This window comes from Nyctereutes procyonoides, unplaced genomic scaffold (genome assembly GCF_905146905.1).
Source record: "Nyctereutes procyonoides isolate TBG_1078 unplaced genomic scaffold, NYPRO_anot_genome, whole genome shotgun sequence".
Taxonomy (NCBI): Eukaryota; Metazoa; Chordata; class Mammalia; order Carnivora; family Canidae; genus Nyctereutes; species Nyctereutes procyonoides.
Window position 1 is genome coordinate 24,233,414 of NW_026575030.1, and position 21,677 is coordinate 24,255,090.

Here is a 21,677-nt window from a genome sequence, read left to right on the forward strand (position 1 = left end):
TTTCTGATAAAAGCTTTGATTTTGAAAGTTACAATATGAAATTGACTTTTTTCTTTTATCAGAATAAGCCCCTTGCTGCTATGAGAGTTCATGAGGTGTAGGTAGTTGATTAAGTAATTTGTTGAGATGTTATTGTTTTAACAGAGCTCTACTTGCAGACCCAGACAACAGGCTTCTGGATCATATTTTTGCAAATGAAAAACCTACTTGGGCATTTTGTAAATTCATCCATTATTGCTTACTACTTCTTTGGAAAAATGGGCTGAAAAGCATTTTAAAAGGATTAAAGTTACACACATATATATCTACTATGGATATGTTTCTCTTAAAATGCATTTATAATAGTTGTCCAGTTTAAAAAAAAAAACTAGAGACATGGTGATAAATGCTACCTCATTACCTGTCCTCCCAACCAGCAAACAAAACAGAACAAAACAAAAAACCCTTAAAAATACACAAAACTTTTGTTATTGTAAGAGGGGAGAATTTTATGAATGATTCAGAAAACTTCTAACCACAACTGTCCTGCTGGGCTGCTTATTCCGTCCACTTGATGGCATGAGTGGCATAAGAAATACCCCTGGGCCTTGCCCCTACCCTGCACAGCAGTGGCTGCCAACTCTGCTGCATATTAGGATTACCTTGGGAACTTTCAAAACTGCCACCCAGACTGCATCTCATATCAATGAAAACAGGATCTCCGTTTCACTCATACGGGGAATATAAAAAATAATGAAAGGGATTATAAGGGGAAGGAGGGGAACTGAGTGGGAAAAATTAGAGAGGAAGACAAACCATGAGAGACTCCTAACTCTGGGAAACAAACAAAGGGTTGTGGTAGGGGAGGTGGGAGGGGGTGGGGGGGTGGGGGTGAGGGGGTGGGGATGGGGTGACTGGGTGTCGGGCACCAAGGAGGGCACTAGATGAGATGAGCACTGGGTGTTATACTATATGTTGGCAAATCGAACTTAAATAAAAACAAATGAAAAACAAAACAAAACACCAGGATCTCCGGGGTAAGAGACCCAAACATCAGTATTTTTAAAGCTCCCCGTGTGATTCCAACTTGCAGTCACAGCAGAGAACCACTACTGTAGATACACTCAACAATGTTTTGACTGAGAATTATTATAGCTTTCACAACACTTTTATAATTCGAATTTAGCTTAACCTTGTCTTTCATCCAAACCACAAAGAATCAAAACCTTTACTTTTGGTTCTTTATTTACTTGGTGGCAATTATATCTTGTGCCTCTTGGCTACAACAACTTACTTTAACAGTGTATTTAAAAAAATACTGTACAATATGCCAAATTCATAAGATGCATATTTGCATATTGCCCAACACATTTACTGATAGGGGATTGTTAGATCATTTTGCATAAAAGTTATAGAGCCAGGGCTTCCCCATGGGAAATACCTTTAATTCCCTGAAGTAAGGATTCGGGAAATGATGACAAGACTTTTTTAGTTGACACATGCATATAAAAGGATAATGTCTACCACCAAGGAAATGGAGACTCCCAACATATAAATGTGAATTTCTCAAAGGTACTCCTACAAATTTGAAACATTAGATACTGAAAAAGATAAATTCAATTGTGATTCATAATTAAAAATTGATATAAAGGATGTTCAAAATTGAGCCGATTCTCCCCTCAATGGACATTTAGGTTGTTTCCAATTTTTCACTATTATAAAAATGATGTCATATATCTATGAATATTAACATGAAAAAAGCTTTACTTCATAGGGGAAAAATATGCAACTTTGAACAAATGTTCATCAAAACATTTGTTTCAGTGAACTGTTTACTAGTTTTTGAGACATCTCCTCACCTGGGTTGAATTCCTGCAGGATGGACACTATTGATTCATATATGCTCTATAAATATTTGTTGAATGAAACAGAATTTTTTCCATTTCTAGAACATGCAAGACAATGATTAAGTTCCTGTTCTGTGAGAAAGTATACTCCGCTTCCCCCTGAGCTAAACTTTCAACCAGAAGATAGAGAGGCAGACTTTTAAGGGAATAGGACTAGGGACAGATATTTTGAGTTGAAAGGTGGGGTTTACATGATATGGTTTCATTCCTTTTAGTAAAGTCAGAAGAATGGCCATTTATTAAGTAAAGGAAGGGAGTGGAAAGTAAATGACTGAACACTTTGATAAAAAAGACAAAGTTCTATATACAGTATATTTAAAAGAATTTTGGAAGAGTCGTGAAGGTTTAGTTGACATGGTTGATGCTGGGGTCTCAGAAATCCCAAATGGTCATGATACAGTGCCCTGACTAATTTAACTAATTTAAGGGTCTTTTGTGCTAATGTAAAGCCAGAGGTAGGAAAACAGCAAGCTGTAGGGACACTGGGCATGGCAGTCCTTTGAGTCCTGATTCCTGTTTACACTGCTGCCCCATCTAAGAAGACCTGTGTACCTGGGGGATGTAGAAGAGGCCCAGCAGGTTTGCCACAGCCGTGGAGATGCCCGAGCCAGTTGCTCCCACCACAGCGATAGTAGAGGGGATATGCTCTGAGCAGTTGCAGAACTCGTCAAGGTTCAGAGAATCAATTTTATTCTGTGCCACAAAACTCAGAGTGGCCTCCAAGGCTTTAGAAACGGTGTTGCAAGTGTCAAATATTCTGTATCCCAGTGTCATGTTGGGAAGAAGGGCTGGACTGCTGTTTATTTCCTCGATGGCAAATATCATTGCTTGTAACCAACGAAACCCGCGGAAATTGTACCTGGAAGAAAGAAGAAATGGAAGGAAATGGGAAGCTCTCTGATCAATCGCTTGAGGATGGGGACTGAGCAAGGCTGGGTTTGAATCATGGCTCTGCTACTCTTTGGTTTCGTGGTGTGTTCTTTGAGACTCAGACAATGGGGACAATGGTCAAGCATTGTAACATGGGGACAATGCTTACCTCATATGGTGGCAGTGAACCTGAGATAATTATGCAAAATTCTCAGCCTGGTGCCTTACATAGAAGGAGCAATGATAGCACAAAGGTTGTTATTAGAATAGAATGAATAATTTGTATCTGTTTCATCCAGCAAAGAGTTTGAAGTTGCTGATATGAAGTATTAAAAATAATACAGAGATTTTTAAAAAAGGATTAGGGAAAATATAAAGAAGATTAGGATTTTTAATAGGTGGGAGCCTAAAAGTTACTTCAGATTTGCAGAGTCACAAATTTAGATTATGACATTACTAGAGGTCAAAGGGGAAAGGGAAATGATAGATCTCATCTTTGTAAACTAACAAACATTTGTAGGAAGGCTGTTTTTGGTGGTTATTTTGGGGTGGTGGAGTGATGGGTTTTATAAATGGGCTTTTGGTTTATTTATATAATCTGTTATAAAAAATGAGCATGCATTGCTTTTCAAAGAACATTATTTTAAATAAATATCACGCAGATTAAACAAAGAGAAGTAGGGTTAGTGACTTAGTTTTCACTCTCCCAGGATCTGGCTCAGAGCGAGGGCTAGGTTATTGTGTTGAATCAGTGTGTCAGTCCCCAAAGGGGGAAATGTAATAACTCCACAGGCTTTTTCTTTATGTGGTAGGTTACTTGAACTCAATGACAGGAGGTAAGAAATACAATTTGTTATACTCCACTCTATTGTGTAGGTTTTTAACTTTTAATGTGTTTTCTCTTAGTCATTTTCTTTATCCATCACTTTTATGTTTAGCTATTTGTTTTAATCCTGAAAAGTTAAGAGAGGTTATAGAATATTTCTTTACATAAAATACTTATGCTGATTTTATTATCTTTCTTTAACATAACTTAAAAATATAGTATTTCGGGGCTTCTCGCTTGATCTTAGGAATATACGTAGCACATGTGCAATTCTGTTCAGTAGGGCACCTGTCCACATGGGATGTGTGAGGGGATATAATTAGCCTAACTGAAATTCTGTACTTAGTTTTCTGTGTTCATGAGAAAAATGTAAAAATGTTATCTAATTTTCCAAATTCGAACATGAACAGAAATAGTTTTGTTGGAGCAATTAGTTTTCATTTTCATTTTCCAGCAATCAAGAAGAGCAGAAAAAGTGCCGGATCCCTTCCGAATGTTGCAAGTCTTAGAGAGAAAGTGGTATTTTCTCTTTAGAAGTTGGGTAAAGACTTGGGGTACAGTCATGGTCTCTGATATCTTTGTGAAAGGAGGTGACACATAGTCCATTCTACTCTGCAGAAGTCAGATCTTGTTTGATGGAATTGTGCCTAATTCTAGATGCCATATTCTAGGAGACTCGTGATAAATTAGGGAGCATTAGATGAAGGGCGATGAGAATGGTGAAGTGTCTGGAAATCATGTCATGAAGTAATTGTTCAGAAAACCAAGACTCAGGCCTGGAAAATAAGTGATTCAATGGGACATGTTAGCTGTCTTCCAATGGCTGAAGAGAGAGTTCAATGAGAGACTTAGATTAATTCTGTGTTTTCTCCTTTGGTGTTAGGTGTATTCTGTTTTGGGTAGGAGGATTTTGGCCTTTTATAAGAAGGACCTCCAAAATATTGTGGGTTGCATGGGTTATGCCAACCACTGAGGTTTCTTTCAAACCTAAAATCCTTTTTTTGAAAAAAATGAGAGTGAGGCAGCCAACACTCAGGCATTACTGACCATCAGAGCACTTAAGGTATATGGGAGATTTTATTACTCAGGTTTGCAAGACCTAAAACAGATTTCCTTCTAGGTACCTAGTCTTTCATTAGGCAACACTGCTGCCAGGTGAACAATGATTCAGTTACCATGTGACCAGACACATACTCCCAATAGGCCATGGATTCTTCTACTCAGTATCTTTGACATTTTACTTTTTGAAAAATTTCTTTTAAAAAGGGGAGTAGAATAATTTCAGCATGACTACCAATCACCATTTTTGAAAAGAGAGTACCAACCTTGAATAAATTACTTTGGGTTTGGTAGAGTTTTTCTACAACCACCAGAAGACAAGAGACCCTATGACTTGGGTCCTTTCCTTACCTGATACATTCCACAGACTCCGGCCTTGACTTTAGATCTTGATCTTTGGCTGCTACTCCAAAATGAATAGGAAAGAGCCCCCCAAGGATAATGTCCCCTTTCTTCTGGGCTCGTTGGTCAGGCCCATAGGCAGAAGTGCACCAGGTAATTGCCAAGAGGATCAAAGAGCAGCTGTGAAATGCCATAGTGATGCCTTCTCTCTTAGGGGGAGAGACAAGAGTGCTGTTGGTTTGGGGGCCGCTGGAACTTTCCCCCTTAGTGCAGTTCACTTCCTATAGTGGGAGCACATGTCTACAGAATGATTAATAACAGAATGGAAGCTGTGATGTTTGAATACCCATTTTTGCCTTTGCCATCGTAGACTAGTAAGGTGGGTGGTCCTTGAGTCTTAAGAAGCCACATTGTGTAAAGAGTGTCTGTGATGTTTTCTAAAAGAAAAGAGAGACAAAATGAATGAATTCAGCTAAGCCTAAGTCCCATCTTGTTATGATGACTGCATGCAACTGACATGGCTTAGAATTTCCATTTAGAGAGGCTGAGGGGTAGGGTAGCAAGAGGGGAAGCCATGACTTAAGAGTCTCATTTTTATAGCACTTCATGTAAGATACAGAAAACTTTACTTGCCCATATTGGAGAAGGACTGTGTTCAGTTGTGAGGCCACATTTTAAAGAGGCCATTGGTAAGCTAAGGCCTCTACTGATGCTGTTGTTGGATTTTAATCCATTCATTCTTCTGTGTGAATAATGCACAGAATTTTCTTAGTAGAAGCAGTTTCTTGCATTATTGTAATATAAATGACATTTTATTCAGCCCCTATGTTCTTACAGAAATACAGAATGAGTCATATTTAAGTTTAAATCTGGCTTTAAATCAATCAAAAATGTCAAAAAAGGCCAAACAATCTATATTCGTCCCTTTTTTGTACCTTCTTATCACAGATCTCTGGCTTCAGTTTATAATATGACACTCCATATTATAAATCAAAGGTCAGATTATGTTTAAAAGCTTCAACAGCTGGATCTAAGGAAAAGTCCTTCTGCTTTAGCATAATTATCTTAGTGGGAAATCTTTGTTCTTCTCACTCTACACCCTCTCACCTATTCTCTGGGTCAAGGTCAAATGTTGGGTAACTATACAGCTTCTCCTAAGGGTCAGGGCCAGCACTGAACTGTCAACTGGCCATCTCCACCTGGATGTCCCACATGTGCTTCCAACTTGACAGGCTCTAAACTCACCTTCCTGCCAAACTTGTTGCTACTTCCTTGTTTTTTAATGTCAGCAAATGAAGTACCATTTACAAAGACACAAAATAAGGAGTCATCCTAGACTCCTCTCTCTCTTCCTATCATTGCCTTTCATATTCAAACAACCACCAAGTCCGGTAGACTCTGCTTCCTAAATTTCTAGAATCCATCTTCTCCTTTCTTTTTCTGAGGCCGTCCTAATTCTGCCAGCATTTCATATCTGGATTTCTGCAACTATTGCCTAATAGGCATTCCTGTCTTCAGTTTTATCCCTTTGCAGTCTATCTTTGCAAATCTTAGGATGCCATGAAACACCTGGTTTGGAGCACAGGCTCTGACGTTAAACCTGGCTTTGAATCATAGTCTCACTGTTTTCTAACATATGACTTAGGTAAAGTCATTTTTCTGTGATCTCAATAAAATAATGCATGGAGAGATCTTAACATAGTGTAACTAGTAAACTCCCAGAAAATGCTAGCCACAATCCAACTTTACTCTTGGTGGTCTTCTCTTTGAACTTCACACTCCAGTTATACCAAAATTCCACCAGTTACTCAAGTACACCAGGCCTTTGTAAAATCCCAGACCACACACATGCTTTTCTCCCTCCTTGGTCCCTCTGGCCCAAACTTTGCTTGAAACACATCTACTTATCTTTCAGTTTTTAGATGCTCATGACTATGGGTATAGCTTGGCAAACTGGGGCCTCTGTGTGAATGGAGAAAAGAACTCCTATGGGCCAGACACAGTCCTGCACTAAGGCATCCAGCTTGGGAGTGAGGCACAGTTTGGATTTCCACCCATACTAATCCCTCATTGTGCAGTGAGTAACTTGCAGGACTCTTCAAGGAGGCCTTCCCTGGACCCTCAGACTAGGCAGGTCCACCTATTATAATCTTTTACATCTTGGATCTTTGAGTTCTCCTCTTGGGAGATTTTTCATACTTTATTATATATATGCATATATATTATATGCATAAATGTCTGATTCCAGAGCCCAAACCCTTAATCATTGTTACATGCTGTTTCTTGCCCTGTAGGGACCCCACCTTCTCCAACAACCATTCTAGCAGAGGATACTGGGATCCACGTGGAAGGAGTACCCCCACACTCAACAGTCATGGAATTGTCTCTGATAATGTCTGACCATTCATGACCTCAGGTCTGAACATCCATGATCCCTCCAGAACTACCCTGGAGTAGTTCTCTGACTCTAGTTCTGCATTTAGATTTTTGGCTTCATTTCTTGGATCTTGGTCATGCATTCATTCATACGTTTAATAAGTACATGTATTAAGGACTAGAAATATAAAGGTAACAAACATATGCATGTTCCCTGCATATTATTGAACCAGGCATTTAGCATTTGTTGTGTCAGGTCCTTTATACATCCAGTGTTTTTTTAAATTTCACAACTGCAGTACCAACTCCACTTTCCAGGTGGGGGAATAGATTCTCCATATATTCAGCTTACTCAAGTGAGAAATTCTGGCACTTGAATTAAGAATGCCTCAAGAACTCAGAATTTTAAGAAGTCCCAAGTAGGGTACTGAATTAGGAGAGGGAACATTATGACTGGTTAAGGTAGGTCACTAAGACCTGTTAAATTTTTCCTGTCAAAGATTAACTACTTGGAGAAGTTTATTAACTTCATTAGTCCATTCAAGAGAAAATTCATGGCAAGAAGTAATAGATCAAGGAGAGATTTCAGGTCAATTTGCAGCAGTTAACTCCACCAGTCTAATGCAGTCTCCAAACCACCCTTTTTAGCCCAATTACGAGGGCCTAATTTGCTTTAAAGCTGAATCATTCCCGATCCTCTCTCTCTCTTTCCTCCAATATCCAATCACTTTGTCCTGCTGAATCTACCATCTCTCTCCACCCTGCCTTCTCCTTTTGATTGCTGTTGCCACCGCCTTACCCAGACTCCCACTGCCTCCCTATTTCCTTATTGCAAAAGCTTCCTTTTCCTTCTACCTCACTCATGCTGTCATTGATAAGGACAATCAGGGCAGTACCAAGTGTGATCATAGCACAGAGGATTAACAATTGGTGTTCATCAGTGTGACCTCAGCTTGTAGTAATGAGAATACAAAAGTTCTTGAATAATCACTAATACTTCAGTTGCAGTATCTGCAGTAGAGACAGCTGATCGTATCCCTCATGTCTATATTCCTTGTATGCCACACTAAAATCATTTTTAGCTGGTCATGTGGTTATCCAAAATAAAAGCCTCCACCCCAACTTCCTTTATAATCATGTGTGGTCAATGGGATGTAAGCTGAAGTGCCTGTGACAGCCTCCAAGAAACTGCTTAAGAGTTAGTGTTTATCCTTTGTCCCTTCATCCCTCTACCTTCATTCTGCTGCATGGAGGTATATGTGGCAAGTGGAGCCCATCTTGAACCCTGCACCATATCTTAGGGAATGATGGTACCATGACCTGATGATTTCATGGAGCAAAACCTCCGTATCAGACTGTTTCTGGGCTCTTACACGACAGATAAAGAAGCTTCTAGCAGTTTAAGTCATTATTATATTTCGTCTTACTATAGCTATATCAAGTATCTATCCAAAAGTCACAAGTAAACTCATTTGTTTTCCTTACTATAAGTTCATTTCATTTAAATCATATATAATCATGTTTGTCCTCCTGCAAAAAAGTATTGTAAACACAAGCTAAAGCTAGTATTTGTTCTTTATCTCAATGGCAGATATATTTGGAAGAAGAAATGACCCGTGTACCAGCTGGTTTTATGTTTAGAAAGCCCTTGAAATCATGAGGAGTGTTTTAGTACTAACAGATGACCGATCACTGAGTTCTTTCCTAATCCAAGAGATGTGGGATGGCAGGTCAGGGCAGACTGGTCTATGGCTCCATAGGTTCACTAATTTGCAAATTCATCTGCCATCATTTGTTCATCCAAAAACATTCATTGAGCTCCCCATATGTGTTAGACACTAGGGAGTGCAAGGCACCCAGGAGAGAAAGTTGAGATTGCTGCCTCCAAGATGCTCATGGTTTAAAAGGAGACAAAGATATGTATTCTAAGTAGAATGATGCAAGTGCTAGAAGGAGGCATGAAGTAGGTGAGAGGGTATAGGAGGAAAATACTGCCAGGCGAATTAATTCAAAGTGGGGACCACATGATGTGATGAGCACTGGGTGTTATACTATATGCTGGCAAAATGAATTTAAATAAAAGAAAAACAAGCGATATATTCATACCTAAAACAGGAAGGAAAAAAAATAAATAATTATGTCTGCATAAAACCCCCCCAACAAAGTGGGGACCAGAAGCTTCCTGAGGGTATGGCTTGTCTCTTCTCATCACTGTAGTTTGGCACCCAGCACAATGCCTAGAACTTAGTATGTGCTCCACAAGTATCTGCTGAATGAATGAATGAAGCATGACCAGTAAAAACCAGGGGCTGGTTGGGCAACTGTAGGACAAAATAGAAAAGGGGTCATCCCACAAGACCAAAGGTTCCTGAGGGTCTTCATCCTGGTTAGAGTTGCATTCCCAGCACTGAACATAGAACTGGTACTGAAAGGCGCTCAATATCTGCTGAACTTGCATTTGTCCAAAATGTTCCAGAGTCAAGGGTGAATTAACAGAGGATAGAAGGGCGAGATTAGAAGGCAACATTGCCACATTTCAATTTCCATCAAAGTAAAAATCACCCTGGCTCTTGCCCCTTGGCTTTAACATTTCCAGAAATTGTGTAACTCTAGAGAAGAATGATTTTACCAACATTTCAACTAGAGAAAACTGAAGCATAGATCTTCTGAACATAGGACCACTCAGTTAAAACACAAAAACAAAGACCCACCAAAAACCAAAAACCAAACCACTCAGTAAATACGAGGCATGGCAAGCTCAAAAACTGCAATTTCTTGATCCGTAGGCTGCAGAAATAAAAATTCTAGGTTGCCTAGAAAAAAGGCTGTTATGAAACCAAAATTGATTTCCAGTAGAAATCATCTATCTACATAGACTGAGTACATTGATTGGTCTGTGATTTATTATACTATAATCTTTGTCCTCTTTTGTCATACTGATCATAAAGACAACTAACAATAAGGCCTGAAGCCACCATTGCAGAAAGGTGAGATGTGTATATTTTAACGAGGGTGACTAGGGAAAAACCTGAGAAAGTTCAACCAATAATCACAAAATCCGTGTACCTGGCTCTGGTTACAGCTTTCTTTACCTCTTGCTGAGGACACATCCACAATGTGGGTTTTTATGCACACCTGGTGTGCATTTGCTCAAGAATTAAGGACATCTTATCTGCCATCATTAATGTGACCATTCCCAGTTCTGTGTCAGACTTCATTCCTTCTGTATTAAAGCAAGGGACATCTTGTTTAAAAATGAGGGCTCTCTTTCAGCACTGGGGGAACACAAACTGCAGAGTCACACTCGGCTGCCTCCCTCCAGCCCTGCCTGCTGTTCCCCCCGCCAGCTGCACAGTTTTTACCCTCCATCTCCCTGACAACAGGTGTGACTTTTGGAGAGTCCATGCCTCATTTAGCCCTGGTAATGGCTTAATTGAGTCGGAAAAATGCAAGGACAGGAGCGTGATAAAAACCAGCTGAGCTGGGTTCCTGTTAGGCATTGGAAAAAGCTATCAAGGAAGGGAGGAGAAAAGATGAACGAGAGTGGGGAGGGGCAGCAGGGGGGAGTCACGCAAAATGGGGAGAAAGAGCCAACACAAGGCTCTTGTGGTAAAATAAAGGAGGTAAGTAGGAGAGGAAATGAACATTCATTCCTGTTTACTATGAGCTCCTTGACAACATGGCCTGGTCTGTCCCGTGGCCTGGTTCTTGGCCCAGAACCCAGGCAGGGGGCTCCATAAATGATTACGTGAATGAACATATACATGGGCTCCCCACATCACAATAAACCATCTTAGGAGTTTGTGAAGCTACCTCAAGAAGGAAAAAAAAAGAGAAGAAGTAGAATGAGGATTGAGGGAAGGTGAAAATTTCAGGGTTGAAAAATGATGAGAAATGCTCATTCTCTGCTGTAGAATCTTTTTTCTTTTATTTAAAGATTTTATTTAGGGAGAGAGGGAGAGACAAAGGCAGAGGGAGAAGCAGGCTCCTCACGGGGGAGCTCCATATGGGACTCAATGGATCCCAGGACCAGGGATCACACCCTGAGTCCAAGGCAGACGCTCAACCGCTGAGCCGCCCAGGCACCCCTCTCTGCCACAGAACCTTATGGGTTGAAATGTATGCTGGCTTTGGGCTTTAACATTGCCTGGCTTCCACAACTGGATGGAGCAAGTTCCTGGGGACACAGGCCACGAATTAAGAAATTTCTTGTCCTGAAATGATTCCCTTAGTGCTTTATGTAAGCTCTGCTGATGGATGTGTGGACACCTATGGACTTTTTTTTTTTAAGGTTTTATTTATTTATTCATCAGAGACACAGGCAGAGGGAGAAGCAGGCTCCACGCAGGAAGCCCGATGTGGGACTCGATCCCGGGACCCTGGGATCACACCCTGAGCCAAAGGCAGACGCTCAACTGCTGAGCCACCCAGGCGTCCCGACACCTATGGACTTAATGAAATGGTTCAGGTGAAAAGCAAAGAGATGCAGCTCCTGTTTTTATAAAGAAAAATGCTACACGAAAAATTAATTCTGTAGAATAATGTCTTGGTATTGCCTTTCCATACTGTAAGGAGCCCCGATTAGCCAGGGTGGTGTTTTTCAGTCTGGGGTCCCAAGGTGTGCTACTACAGTCTCCTCAGGTAAAATAAGTTTGGGAATTGATGTACATTTGCCTCCCCAAATCTCTGAGAAGTCCTGCAGTAATGGTCACTATAACCCACTCATCCCCAAATTTATTTCCACATGGGACTCTTGCTAACAATGCTGTGAAACACAGGCTTGGGAGGGTTAACCTCGTGGAAAGCATAAAGTCCTTCACCGAAGCCTCCCCAAAAGTCTCTCTGGATGCATTTTTGAATGGGGAGGATGTCCGTCCCCCACTGGGCATGGTTTCTTGTAATCCCAGGAATGAAATTCCAAAGGGTAGGATTGTAAAGAGGGAAGGTCTGAGGAGGTGAGGGTAGCTGATGCTGACGCAGACTGCATTCATTCTCTGATCTTGGGCATCTATGTTCTGCTCCCCTCTCCTGCAGGATGTTTGTGCAGGACTCAGAAAGCTTGTACACCAAGCCTTCCTCCCTGCCACTTGCAGAAACTCTGGCCTAGAATAGTGTTCCCCTGGAAGGACCTTTGGAACGTGCAGTGGTGTACTGGTAACCTGGCTCTCTGGAGGCAAAAATAAATAGAGAAAGAGAAAAGGGGGAAAAAAAAAGGAAAGAAAAAATGGCCTGCTTTGTAGTGTTTGCCGAATATTCCCACTATGGCAGATTTCAAGCTACCAACTTGCAAAAATCCTTGCTATTGAACCCTTGGCTCTCACGGGCTGGTTAGAAGCAGTCTGTTGTTGCGACACACTACTGGGACACTCTGTTGGGACACGCTGCTGGGACACAGCTCTTAGCAAATGGAAATGCTGGTCTTTGGAAAAACTGGCCCCAATTGTTTTAGGGACCTTGTGAATTTCTCTTTCCTCTGTTTCCTTCTCCCCTCTGACTGGTAGGAAGCTGAAACCAAATTTGAGGCCCAGCTCTAGATAATATAGAAACCAAAGTGCATTTGTGTGTTTTAACATTACTCAGTGTATCTCTTTCTTCCTATGCTTATTTCTCCCCTGTTTCGTCATCCTATTAAATCTTTCATTTTTATAAGCAATGCTAGGGATAGAAACACAAAATCAAACACCTCTCTGGGGTTTTGCTGTGGGGAGTAAGAAGTGTCCCCAGATAAAACTCCCTCTGCAGTTAGGAGGAAGGGGCCTGGGAAAGCCATTCTTGCCTCAGTAACTGAATGGGTAGATTTAAATGGATTGTTTTGGGAGACCAGGTCATTAATCTAAAATATAGAATTATAGAGGTAGAAGGCACCTGAGAAGCAGAACTAGTTCACACTGAAACCTTTTGACACATCAATGTTTGGATCATGGTGGCCATTTTTATCACGTGTGTAGGCCCTGGAATTCCGAAGTCACGGAAACAAACTGTGAGATTCAGCAATGAAAGGGAAGGGAAATCATTTTCTTCCCCCTCCCACCCCCTCAGCCCCCGATTTGTCAGTGTGTCTTAGTAGGAGCATTTTAGGTTTATAGGAGACTAAACTTACTTTCATTTTCAGCATAAAACCTATTATGGGAATTCCTGGAGTTTTAACCGGCCCTTAGGTGCACAGAGTTGGATTAATCAGAATCCTTGGTTGGTGATACATCCTCACCATTGGTCGCTGCCTGCCCTATTTTTACTTATTTAGTTATCTTTTATTTATTAAATTTTTTTTCTCTTCATATATCTTTCCCATTATCCCATCAAAGTTTTGCACTTTTGCTCTTCAAATTTTATGAGTTCTTTATATATTATGGATATTAGTCCTTAAATTGTGATATATGCTACAAATATTTTCATCTAATTTGGTGGTTCTTTGATTTTATTTTTCATGCAACTTAAAAAAAACATTTTTATGTAGTCAGATCTATGAATTATTTCCCTTATTGCCCCTGGATTTTGAGTTAATGTTAGAAAACTTTTCCCTACACTGAGTTTATGAGGAACTCACTGTATTTCTTTCCACTCTATTAACTTATTTTCTAATTTTGTTTTTTTTTTTACTTTTAGTTTCCTGGTCAGTGTAAACAGTTTATTTTTGTGTATGGTATGAGATATGGATCTGATTTTACCTTTGTTTTCAAGTGGCTGCCTAGTTGTGCAAGCAACATTTATCAAAAAGCTTATCTTAAAATAATGAATTAAATAGCCCATCTTTGCTTCTGTGGTTTAGGATGCCACCTTTATCTATCCTGGAGTCCCAGGATCGAGTCCCACATCAGGCTCTCTGCAGAGAGCCTGCTTCTCCTGCTGATGCTCCCGCTGCCTGTGTCTCTGACTCTCTGTGTCTCTCAAGAATAAATAAATAAGTAAATCTTTAAAAAAAAAAGTATATATAGTATGACTAGATAGTAAAATCATTTTGCAATGTTTTTCCTTCATGTTTAATGTTTATGTCTAGTTTATGTCTATTTACAGGGCCATCCTCTTAAATAACATTTATGGTCACATCTTTACTGATTTAAAAAATCATACATTTTTTTTAAGTTTCAAAAACAAAAAAAAAAACAGGGAAGAAATCTATATTCTATCACTGAGAACAAATCACTCAACATTTGATGTGTATCTTCCCAGTCTTTATTATGATTTAAGAAAAAGTTTTAAAGCAGGGTTTGGAGGGGGTGGAGAGGAAAACAAAGAAATGATGAACATATGGTTCAGGATGATGGTTTCTTTGGTGGGAGAGTTAGGAGCACAGAATGCAAGAGTGGAACCTACAGGTAGGGTACTACTAATGTTCTCTAGGATGCTTATTCGTTATTAAAAATAACTTCGAAATAAAGAAAGTGAAGGTAGTCAAAAGGTACAAACTTCTAGTTACAAAATAAGTCATCAGATGTACAACATGGGGACTCTATAGTTAATAATATGTATTGTATATTTGAAAGTTGTTAAAAGAGTTGATTTTACAAGTTCTCATCACAAGAAAACAAATTTATAACCATGTATGGTGATGGATCTAAATTTATTGTGGTGATCATTTCACAATACATACAAATATCAACCATTTTGTTGTGCACCCTGTTTTAATTATGGGGACTCCTAGTATAGTTTAGTACCTGGTAGGACTAGTCTACTTTTAGAGTTTTTATTTCTTTGTGTGTTCCAGGCTATTACTACATAATTGTTTTTCCTTATAACTTTGGCATCAACTTGTCCAGCTCCATAAAACAAGCTTGTAGATATTTTTATTGGGATTGTGTTATATTGATATCTTTATGGTGTTGTCTTATTCAAGTACTTCAAGGATGCCTTTCCTTTTGTTTCAAGTCTAATTTCATGTCTTTGAAGAGTGTTTTCTCTCATTGGTTTTGTATGTTGTTAAGTTTTTTTTTCCTAAGTATTTAATTACCTTTGTTGCTATTATTGAGGCTTTCTTTACCATTATGTCCTCTAGCTGATTATTATTTGTGTTTATGAAAGCTATTGATTTTTGTATGCTAATTATATATGCTGATGTTTTACTGAGTTCTTTTATTATTTAAATTACTTCCATTGTTCGTTGATTCTCTTGCATTGTCTGAAGATATTTTTACTTTTTTATTGAGATAGATTGACATCTAACATCATATTAGTTTCAGATGCACAACAAAATGGTTGATATTTGTATGTATTGTGAAATGATCACCACAATAAGTTTAGATCCATCACCATACATGGTTATAAATTTGTTTTTCTAACTTCTTCATGTCATTTTTTAGAGTACGCTAACAAAAATGGGACCATGCTTGAGACCGACCCAAATTTCTTCCAAACCTTTCTGCTTAAGGGCAATTTCATATTTTTCTAGAGATAAATGTTAATATCCCGTGAACTTTTTCTAACTTCTTCATGTCATTTTTTAGAGTACACTAACAAAAATGGGACCATGCTTGAGACCAACCTGAGGTTGAGAGTCCTGGTGCCTTTGTGACAGATCTCAGGGCATATTTGTTGCCTTTTGTCCACACACTGTAATTTGGCTGACTCACATCAACATTCTGGTCATCTAGGTTCTCCTTATTTTTCTAATATAACACGCTTTCACAGTCCTTTCAAAACCTGTATTTCTATTTAAAAAAAAAATCTCCAGATATATCACATTGCATTTGTTCAAACTGAATTTTATTTCTGAAGAACTATCACCCCCTGTTAAATTCATTTTGAATTTTGTTCCCATGTTTGAAGGACCATGTCCCTCTGGCAAGAAATGTACTTGTTGGCCTCTCCAACTTTGTACTTGTTGGAGAACCATGAATTAACATTTAAAGAATAAGTCCTGGGATCCCTGGGTGGCACAGCGGTTTGGCGCCTGCCTTTGACCCAGGGCGCGATCCTGGAGACCCGGGATCGAGTCCCACGTCGGGCTCCTGGTGCATGGAGCCTGCTTCTCCCTCTGCCTGTGTCTCTGCCTCTCTCTCTCTCTCTCTCTGTGACTATCATAAATAAATAAAAATTTATAAAAAATAAATAAATAAAAAATAAGTCCTGAAAGAGGCTACGTTCAGTTGCCCCTATGAGAAGACTCTCCACTGGGCACCGGCAGCCATTCTGGAGGAAGACTGTCTCAAAGTATGGTAAACCTTCCCCAAATAAAGCCATGTTGGTTTCCATGAGCCTGACTTTGAAGCTGGATTATCCAACATACCTTTACACATGGTGGAAACCCATCCAACTGATTTCTTGCAATATGGTAAATCTCAAGCAGAAATGTAATGCTATTGAATAGTTTTATATCTGTCAGGCACTGGGCTAGGTGTAGGGCAGTGGGTCTCAAAGTCAAGTTCCTGGTCTATCACCAAGAGCAACATCAACACCTGGGAACTTGTTAGAAATATAAATTCCTGCATCCCACCCTGACCTGCTGAGTTAGATACTCTAGGCGTGGCTGGAGTCCAGCAATCTGGTTTTAACAAGCCCTGTATCTAACGTATCCTCAAGTTTGGGAATTGCTGCTAGACTATCTTAACAATCCTTTTTTATCTGCATTGGCAAAGGCTAGTAGTCTATTCTTAGCTCTGAAAAATCTAGTTCCTAATAGTAATTTCTTTTTTTTTTCCTAAGAATAATTTCAAGATGAACTTTTTCCCCCAACACTATAGCTCCCCCCCCACCCCAAGCATAACCTCGCAAAGCAAAAATGCACTGGAGCACATACACAATGGTTTCCTGTCAATATCAATTTATTCTTTTCGTTTCTCTGAAATTTTTCTCATGCAATAATCTTTAACCTCTTACGACAGCAGTGTTCCAGGAAACATAGTTCAGAAATCATTGCTCTGTAGCTGGGGTAACTTTCTGAATCTATAAAAAGTGTGCATGATTTGTGAACTAGAGAAAAATGGCCATTAACCACAGATAGGCCACTTCTCGCCTTCTTCCCAGCTGGGGGATTCACCTATCTGGTTATCATTCTCTTCTGCCTTTGGCAGGATCCTGGGAGCTCTACTTTTAAAATTAAATCTTTCATTACTAAGTTCCTCTTTCAAATTTGCCAAATGGATATATATTCCTCAGGACCAGTGGATTAGCTCCAGATAGGAAGGCCCAGGATTCTGTATATATGTGACCATTAGAAGTCACCTTCACAAACCCCCTCTGTCCAGTACCCCTTTTTCTCTTCTCTCTCTGGCAGCCCTTCTGGGGGCTCAGGAAGGCCTCCCCTTCAGGAGCTGGAGTGGTCCTGAACATTCTGCAATCTGTGGATCCAGTGTGCTCTCAGTGTCTCTCTGCCTGCTTCTGAGCATGTGAGAGGCTCCCAAAGACCTGGTTTGGGTAAGAGGAGGCCACAGAGGCCTTACAAAGAGCTCTTTCCACTTTGATTCCTCCTTTTCTCTTTTGAAATGAAATACTATTTTATTTTGATTTTCTTCTCCCTTCTCCCCCCCCCCCTTTTTTTTTTGGCTTTCTTTTATCTTGCAGAAGTTTCCAAACTGGTTTTTAAGACTTCTCCCAACTTCTCTGATGAGAAATGAGCTTCTTAAAAAGTAATGCTAAAGGTTATTATTCCTCTTTCTATTTAGCTAGACCTATGTGCCGATTATATTAGACGAGGGGTCAAACTATGGCCAGATTTGGCTGACTTATTTTTGTAAAAATTTTATTGAAATACAGGCATGCGTATTCACTTGCGCATTATCTAAGGTTGGTTTTGTGCTACAAGGGCACGTTTGAGTAGTTAACAACAGACGTTGGTCCACAAAGCCTACCTTTACACAGAAAGTTTGTTGATCCCTGAATTAAACTGAACGCGGAGAAAACTCTATCTTTACTATGACTGTATATGCTGACAGCTTCAGAAATAGTTATGTGCCTGGTGTGCACAGTGGTTCCTCCAAGTTAAAAGGAGATGATTCCATTAGCCTTTTCAGTTAGAGCAATGAGTCCAACAGGCTGTTTTGTGGCCAGAGAAATAGGTCACTTCTCCTTGGTTGCCATCTGACTCAGGAGGCATCAGGGGGCTTGCTTGCCATTTTCTCACATGAAGAAAGTGGAGTGGGTTGTGTGGGGACTCCCCCCACCACCACCAAGTGCAAAAAACTATAGCTAAAGATGGGAAGTCCAAGCTAAGAAGCTGAATCACCAGCAACAATTTTTTTACCCCCTCTGATACTGCCAAATGAGTCAATTCCCTGGGAACCAGCTACCTTCCTGTGAAGATGACCTTAAGGGAAAATATGATTGGTGTGGTTTAGTTGGGAAACAGAAATACCACTAACTCCCATGTAGCCCATGCATGATCGGGGGCGGGGGGGGAATGAAGGCCTGAAAGGAGAAAGCCCAGCACTTCAAGTAAGGGAAGAAAATATTGCTCTGGAGACCACTTTAATTCTGCTCCTTATCGCTGATGGATGCAGATTCCCTTGTGAAGTTGTCCTCTTGCATTTCTCTCATTTTCTTCTCCTCCACTTTATAGCACCACTTTCTAACACCCTGAGGCTCAGAGTAGGTCTCCTGATAGGAGATTAGAGAACATCAGAAGAGGAGGGACTTATGTCAATGCCCTCCAGCCAAGCACCGCCAGAACAGAGAGAAAAGAGCCACCGAGGTGCAGAATGTGAGAGGCACTGCTTGTTATGGCTGGTCCTTGTCCTGGTCCTTTGGGAGGACCAGCCCTGTGGTTGCACAAGTTTGGTTTGTTACCTGTTGCAGAGAAGTGGAATTGTGGGTCATCCCAGAGAAGGTGGTAGAAAGAACTACAGGGCTGAGGCTTGTGTGAGGGGATTTTAGGGAGGGTTTAAGGAAACAGGGCTTTGGATACTGCCCGGAAGCCAGAGTCATTCTGTGATCGGGCATCTTAGTGACCCTTGTCTAAAGGGAAAGAGGACTAGAGTGAGGTGGAAGCTGTAATTGGTAAAGACGCCATACTCATCTGAGTCAGGATAGGGTGATGTTTGGTTGTTTTTGTGGTTTGGATAATGTTATTATTATTTTTAAATCTGTGCTTAGGCATGATTGTGGAGTGCTCTTATTTCTGTCCTTGTGGGATGGTGATATTCTATGAAATTGCATGTGTTCAACAGGAAAATATTGAGGCCCCACTGATAGTACCACCCAGCTCCCGGGTATTAGGAGCTATTTTTCTCTTTCTCACTGACCAGTTATTCCCACTGACACACTCTTTTTTCACTTTCCTTAGAGTCAAAAATCACAGGATAGTGGAGCCAGAAAGGACTATAGAAACCATCTAGTTCAAACCTTGCATGTTTAAGTTAAGGCGACGGAAGGCCAGCGATATTGCTGCCTTGCCAACATCACACAGCCAGGTATTACTGTGTCACACACACAGCATCGCGTAGCTAGTTCTGGGACCCTTGTTTCTGGACTCCAGGAGCCCCACCTCCGTCAGCAGCCTCATTGTAGGTGTAGGGAGGGCCTATACCACTCTCCCTCCTCCTGGGCTCCAGTCTGCCAGGCCCTTCATTTCCTCCAATGGGCCAGGTTCTTTGTTGTTTCAGGCCCTCCCCACAAGCTGTTTCCTCTACTTAGAATGCTCTTCCAGCCCTCTGACCTGCACATTTTGCTTAATTCATTCCTATTCATCCTTCAGGTTGGCTCAAATCCTCTCAAGGAAGCCCCTCGTGACTCTCCAGGCCTCACTCTTCCCTACTGCTCTTTGCCCCTTCCTAGCATTTCCCTGGAGTCCCTCCGAATCTCCAGGCAGTCAGGGATCTGATCTTTCATTGCCATATGCTCTGGACATAGCAGATGCTCAATAATGAATGGACACTTTACCCCAAGCCTGGAGGACATTCTAACCACTAGAATTCTTTTTATAGTACAATTGAAAAAAAAAAAGGATTCTAAAAATCTTTTCCTGGTGCCTCTATATAAACTTAGAGTCTGGTTGCAAGTAAAGAATACAACAGGCTAAAGCAAAAATGCTGAGGTGTTGCAAGTAGGTGGAGGATGAATTTGATGATCCCATCCCATGTCGTCCTTCCTGTGATCACTATCTGGACATGCGGGTGTGCTGGAAAGGCCAGCATGCAGCCAGGAGCCCTTCACGTCCCTGAACCAGACTCTGAAGCTGCTATTGCATCATTATTTAAAATGTTGGAAGACCGTGTAGAGTAGGCTGTTTGCCATGAAAAAGGCTATAAAGGTGAGATAGTTCGGACAGCTTAGGTATATGGCTTTCTCTGAAGTGTTGATGAAAACTGTGGCTGCTGGGCCCAGAAAAATGCACACCTGTACATAATTCTGTGTGTTTCAGGTATTTCGTGTAATCACAAAACGAGGTTGTGTGATTTGAGGTTTTTCCCTCTGTGAGAGGTACTTCTGTTACCTCTGTGGAGAGGCAGAGCAAGGATGGAAGCCAAATGTCCTCATTCCTCATCTACTATCCTTTCCCTTCACATCAAAATGTTCATTCCAGCGTGAGAGACAGCAGGGCATCAGCAGTTGAAGGCACAGGCTCTGACTGAACGTGACAGGCGCAAATCTCTGCTTTGACAATTACTAGTTGGTGACACGGGGCAAGTTGTATCCTTTCTGAGCTTTTGTTTCCTCCTCTATAACAGGGATAATGATGGTGGGGTCGCTGTAAGGATCACGTTCAAATAACCTTGTAAGAATTTACCGTAGAGCCCGGCACACAGGATACGCTAAATGTCAGTTCTTAACCTGACGATAGCAATGCCCTTCACGTCTCCCCTCTTCCTTGGATTGCGCAGAAGCTCACTCTGCTGCTTCTCTCTGGTCCCAGAATACACCTGTGTAGCTGCACCACGGCCCGGCTGCCCTCAAAGGGCAAGTGCCCGATGAGGAGCCAGGACTGGGGCGGCAAGCCAGGCCAGCCACCAACAGCTGGATCAGAGATGCAGTTAGCATCCTGTCCACGGGGCGGATGCCGGCTGCGTGACACTCCTACAGTGGGAGCCCGATCAGCACGTTTCCTGGTGTCTCCCAGGGTGACCCAGGCCAGAGGATGACACTGAGCAAGCTGCCTGAAGTCGGAGCTGATGGCAAGCGGAGCAGGCAAGGACGGTCGGCTGCAGATTCCGCGGGGACAGGCGGGTTTCAGGTTTCCGCGGTGCGGGTCTCTGATCTTCGTGCGTCGGTCTCATAGGTCAACGCAACAAGGCGGGAGCACGTGTGTGAAGGAACCAGGAGGAAGGCCTCAGGCTGCAAAACCCCGGTGGAGACCGAGGGCTGGAGGGGTCGGGAGACCCCGGTTCTGGTCACGCCCCCTGGAGAGCAGCCGCCGGCGGGAAGGCTCGACCTCTCCTCTGCAGGAGGCT

General features: G+C 41.3%; 1 protein-coding gene across 5 annotated transcripts in view; it reads right to left on the minus strand.

Moving 5' to 3' along the window:
• Window positions 1-21,677, minus strand: part of CASR (calcium sensing receptor) — a 78,028-nt gene that overhangs the window by 21,651 nt on the left and 34,700 nt on the right. For 4 of the 5 annotated variants that reach the window (XM_055316521.1, XM_055316520.1, XM_055316522.1 and 1 more), the window contains exons 2-3: window positions 4,993-5,420; window positions 2,439-2,745 (exon numbers count right to left, since the gene is read on the minus strand). In XM_055316521.1, coding sequence (XP_055172496.1) covers window positions 2,439-2,745; window positions 4,993-5,177 — 492 coding nt within the window. In that variant the 5' untranslated portion in view covers window positions 5,178-5,420. The remainder of the gene's footprint in view (window positions 1-2,438; window positions 2,746-4,992; window positions 5,421-21,677) is intronic. The other variant, XM_055316524.1, reaches the window with a different exon arrangement.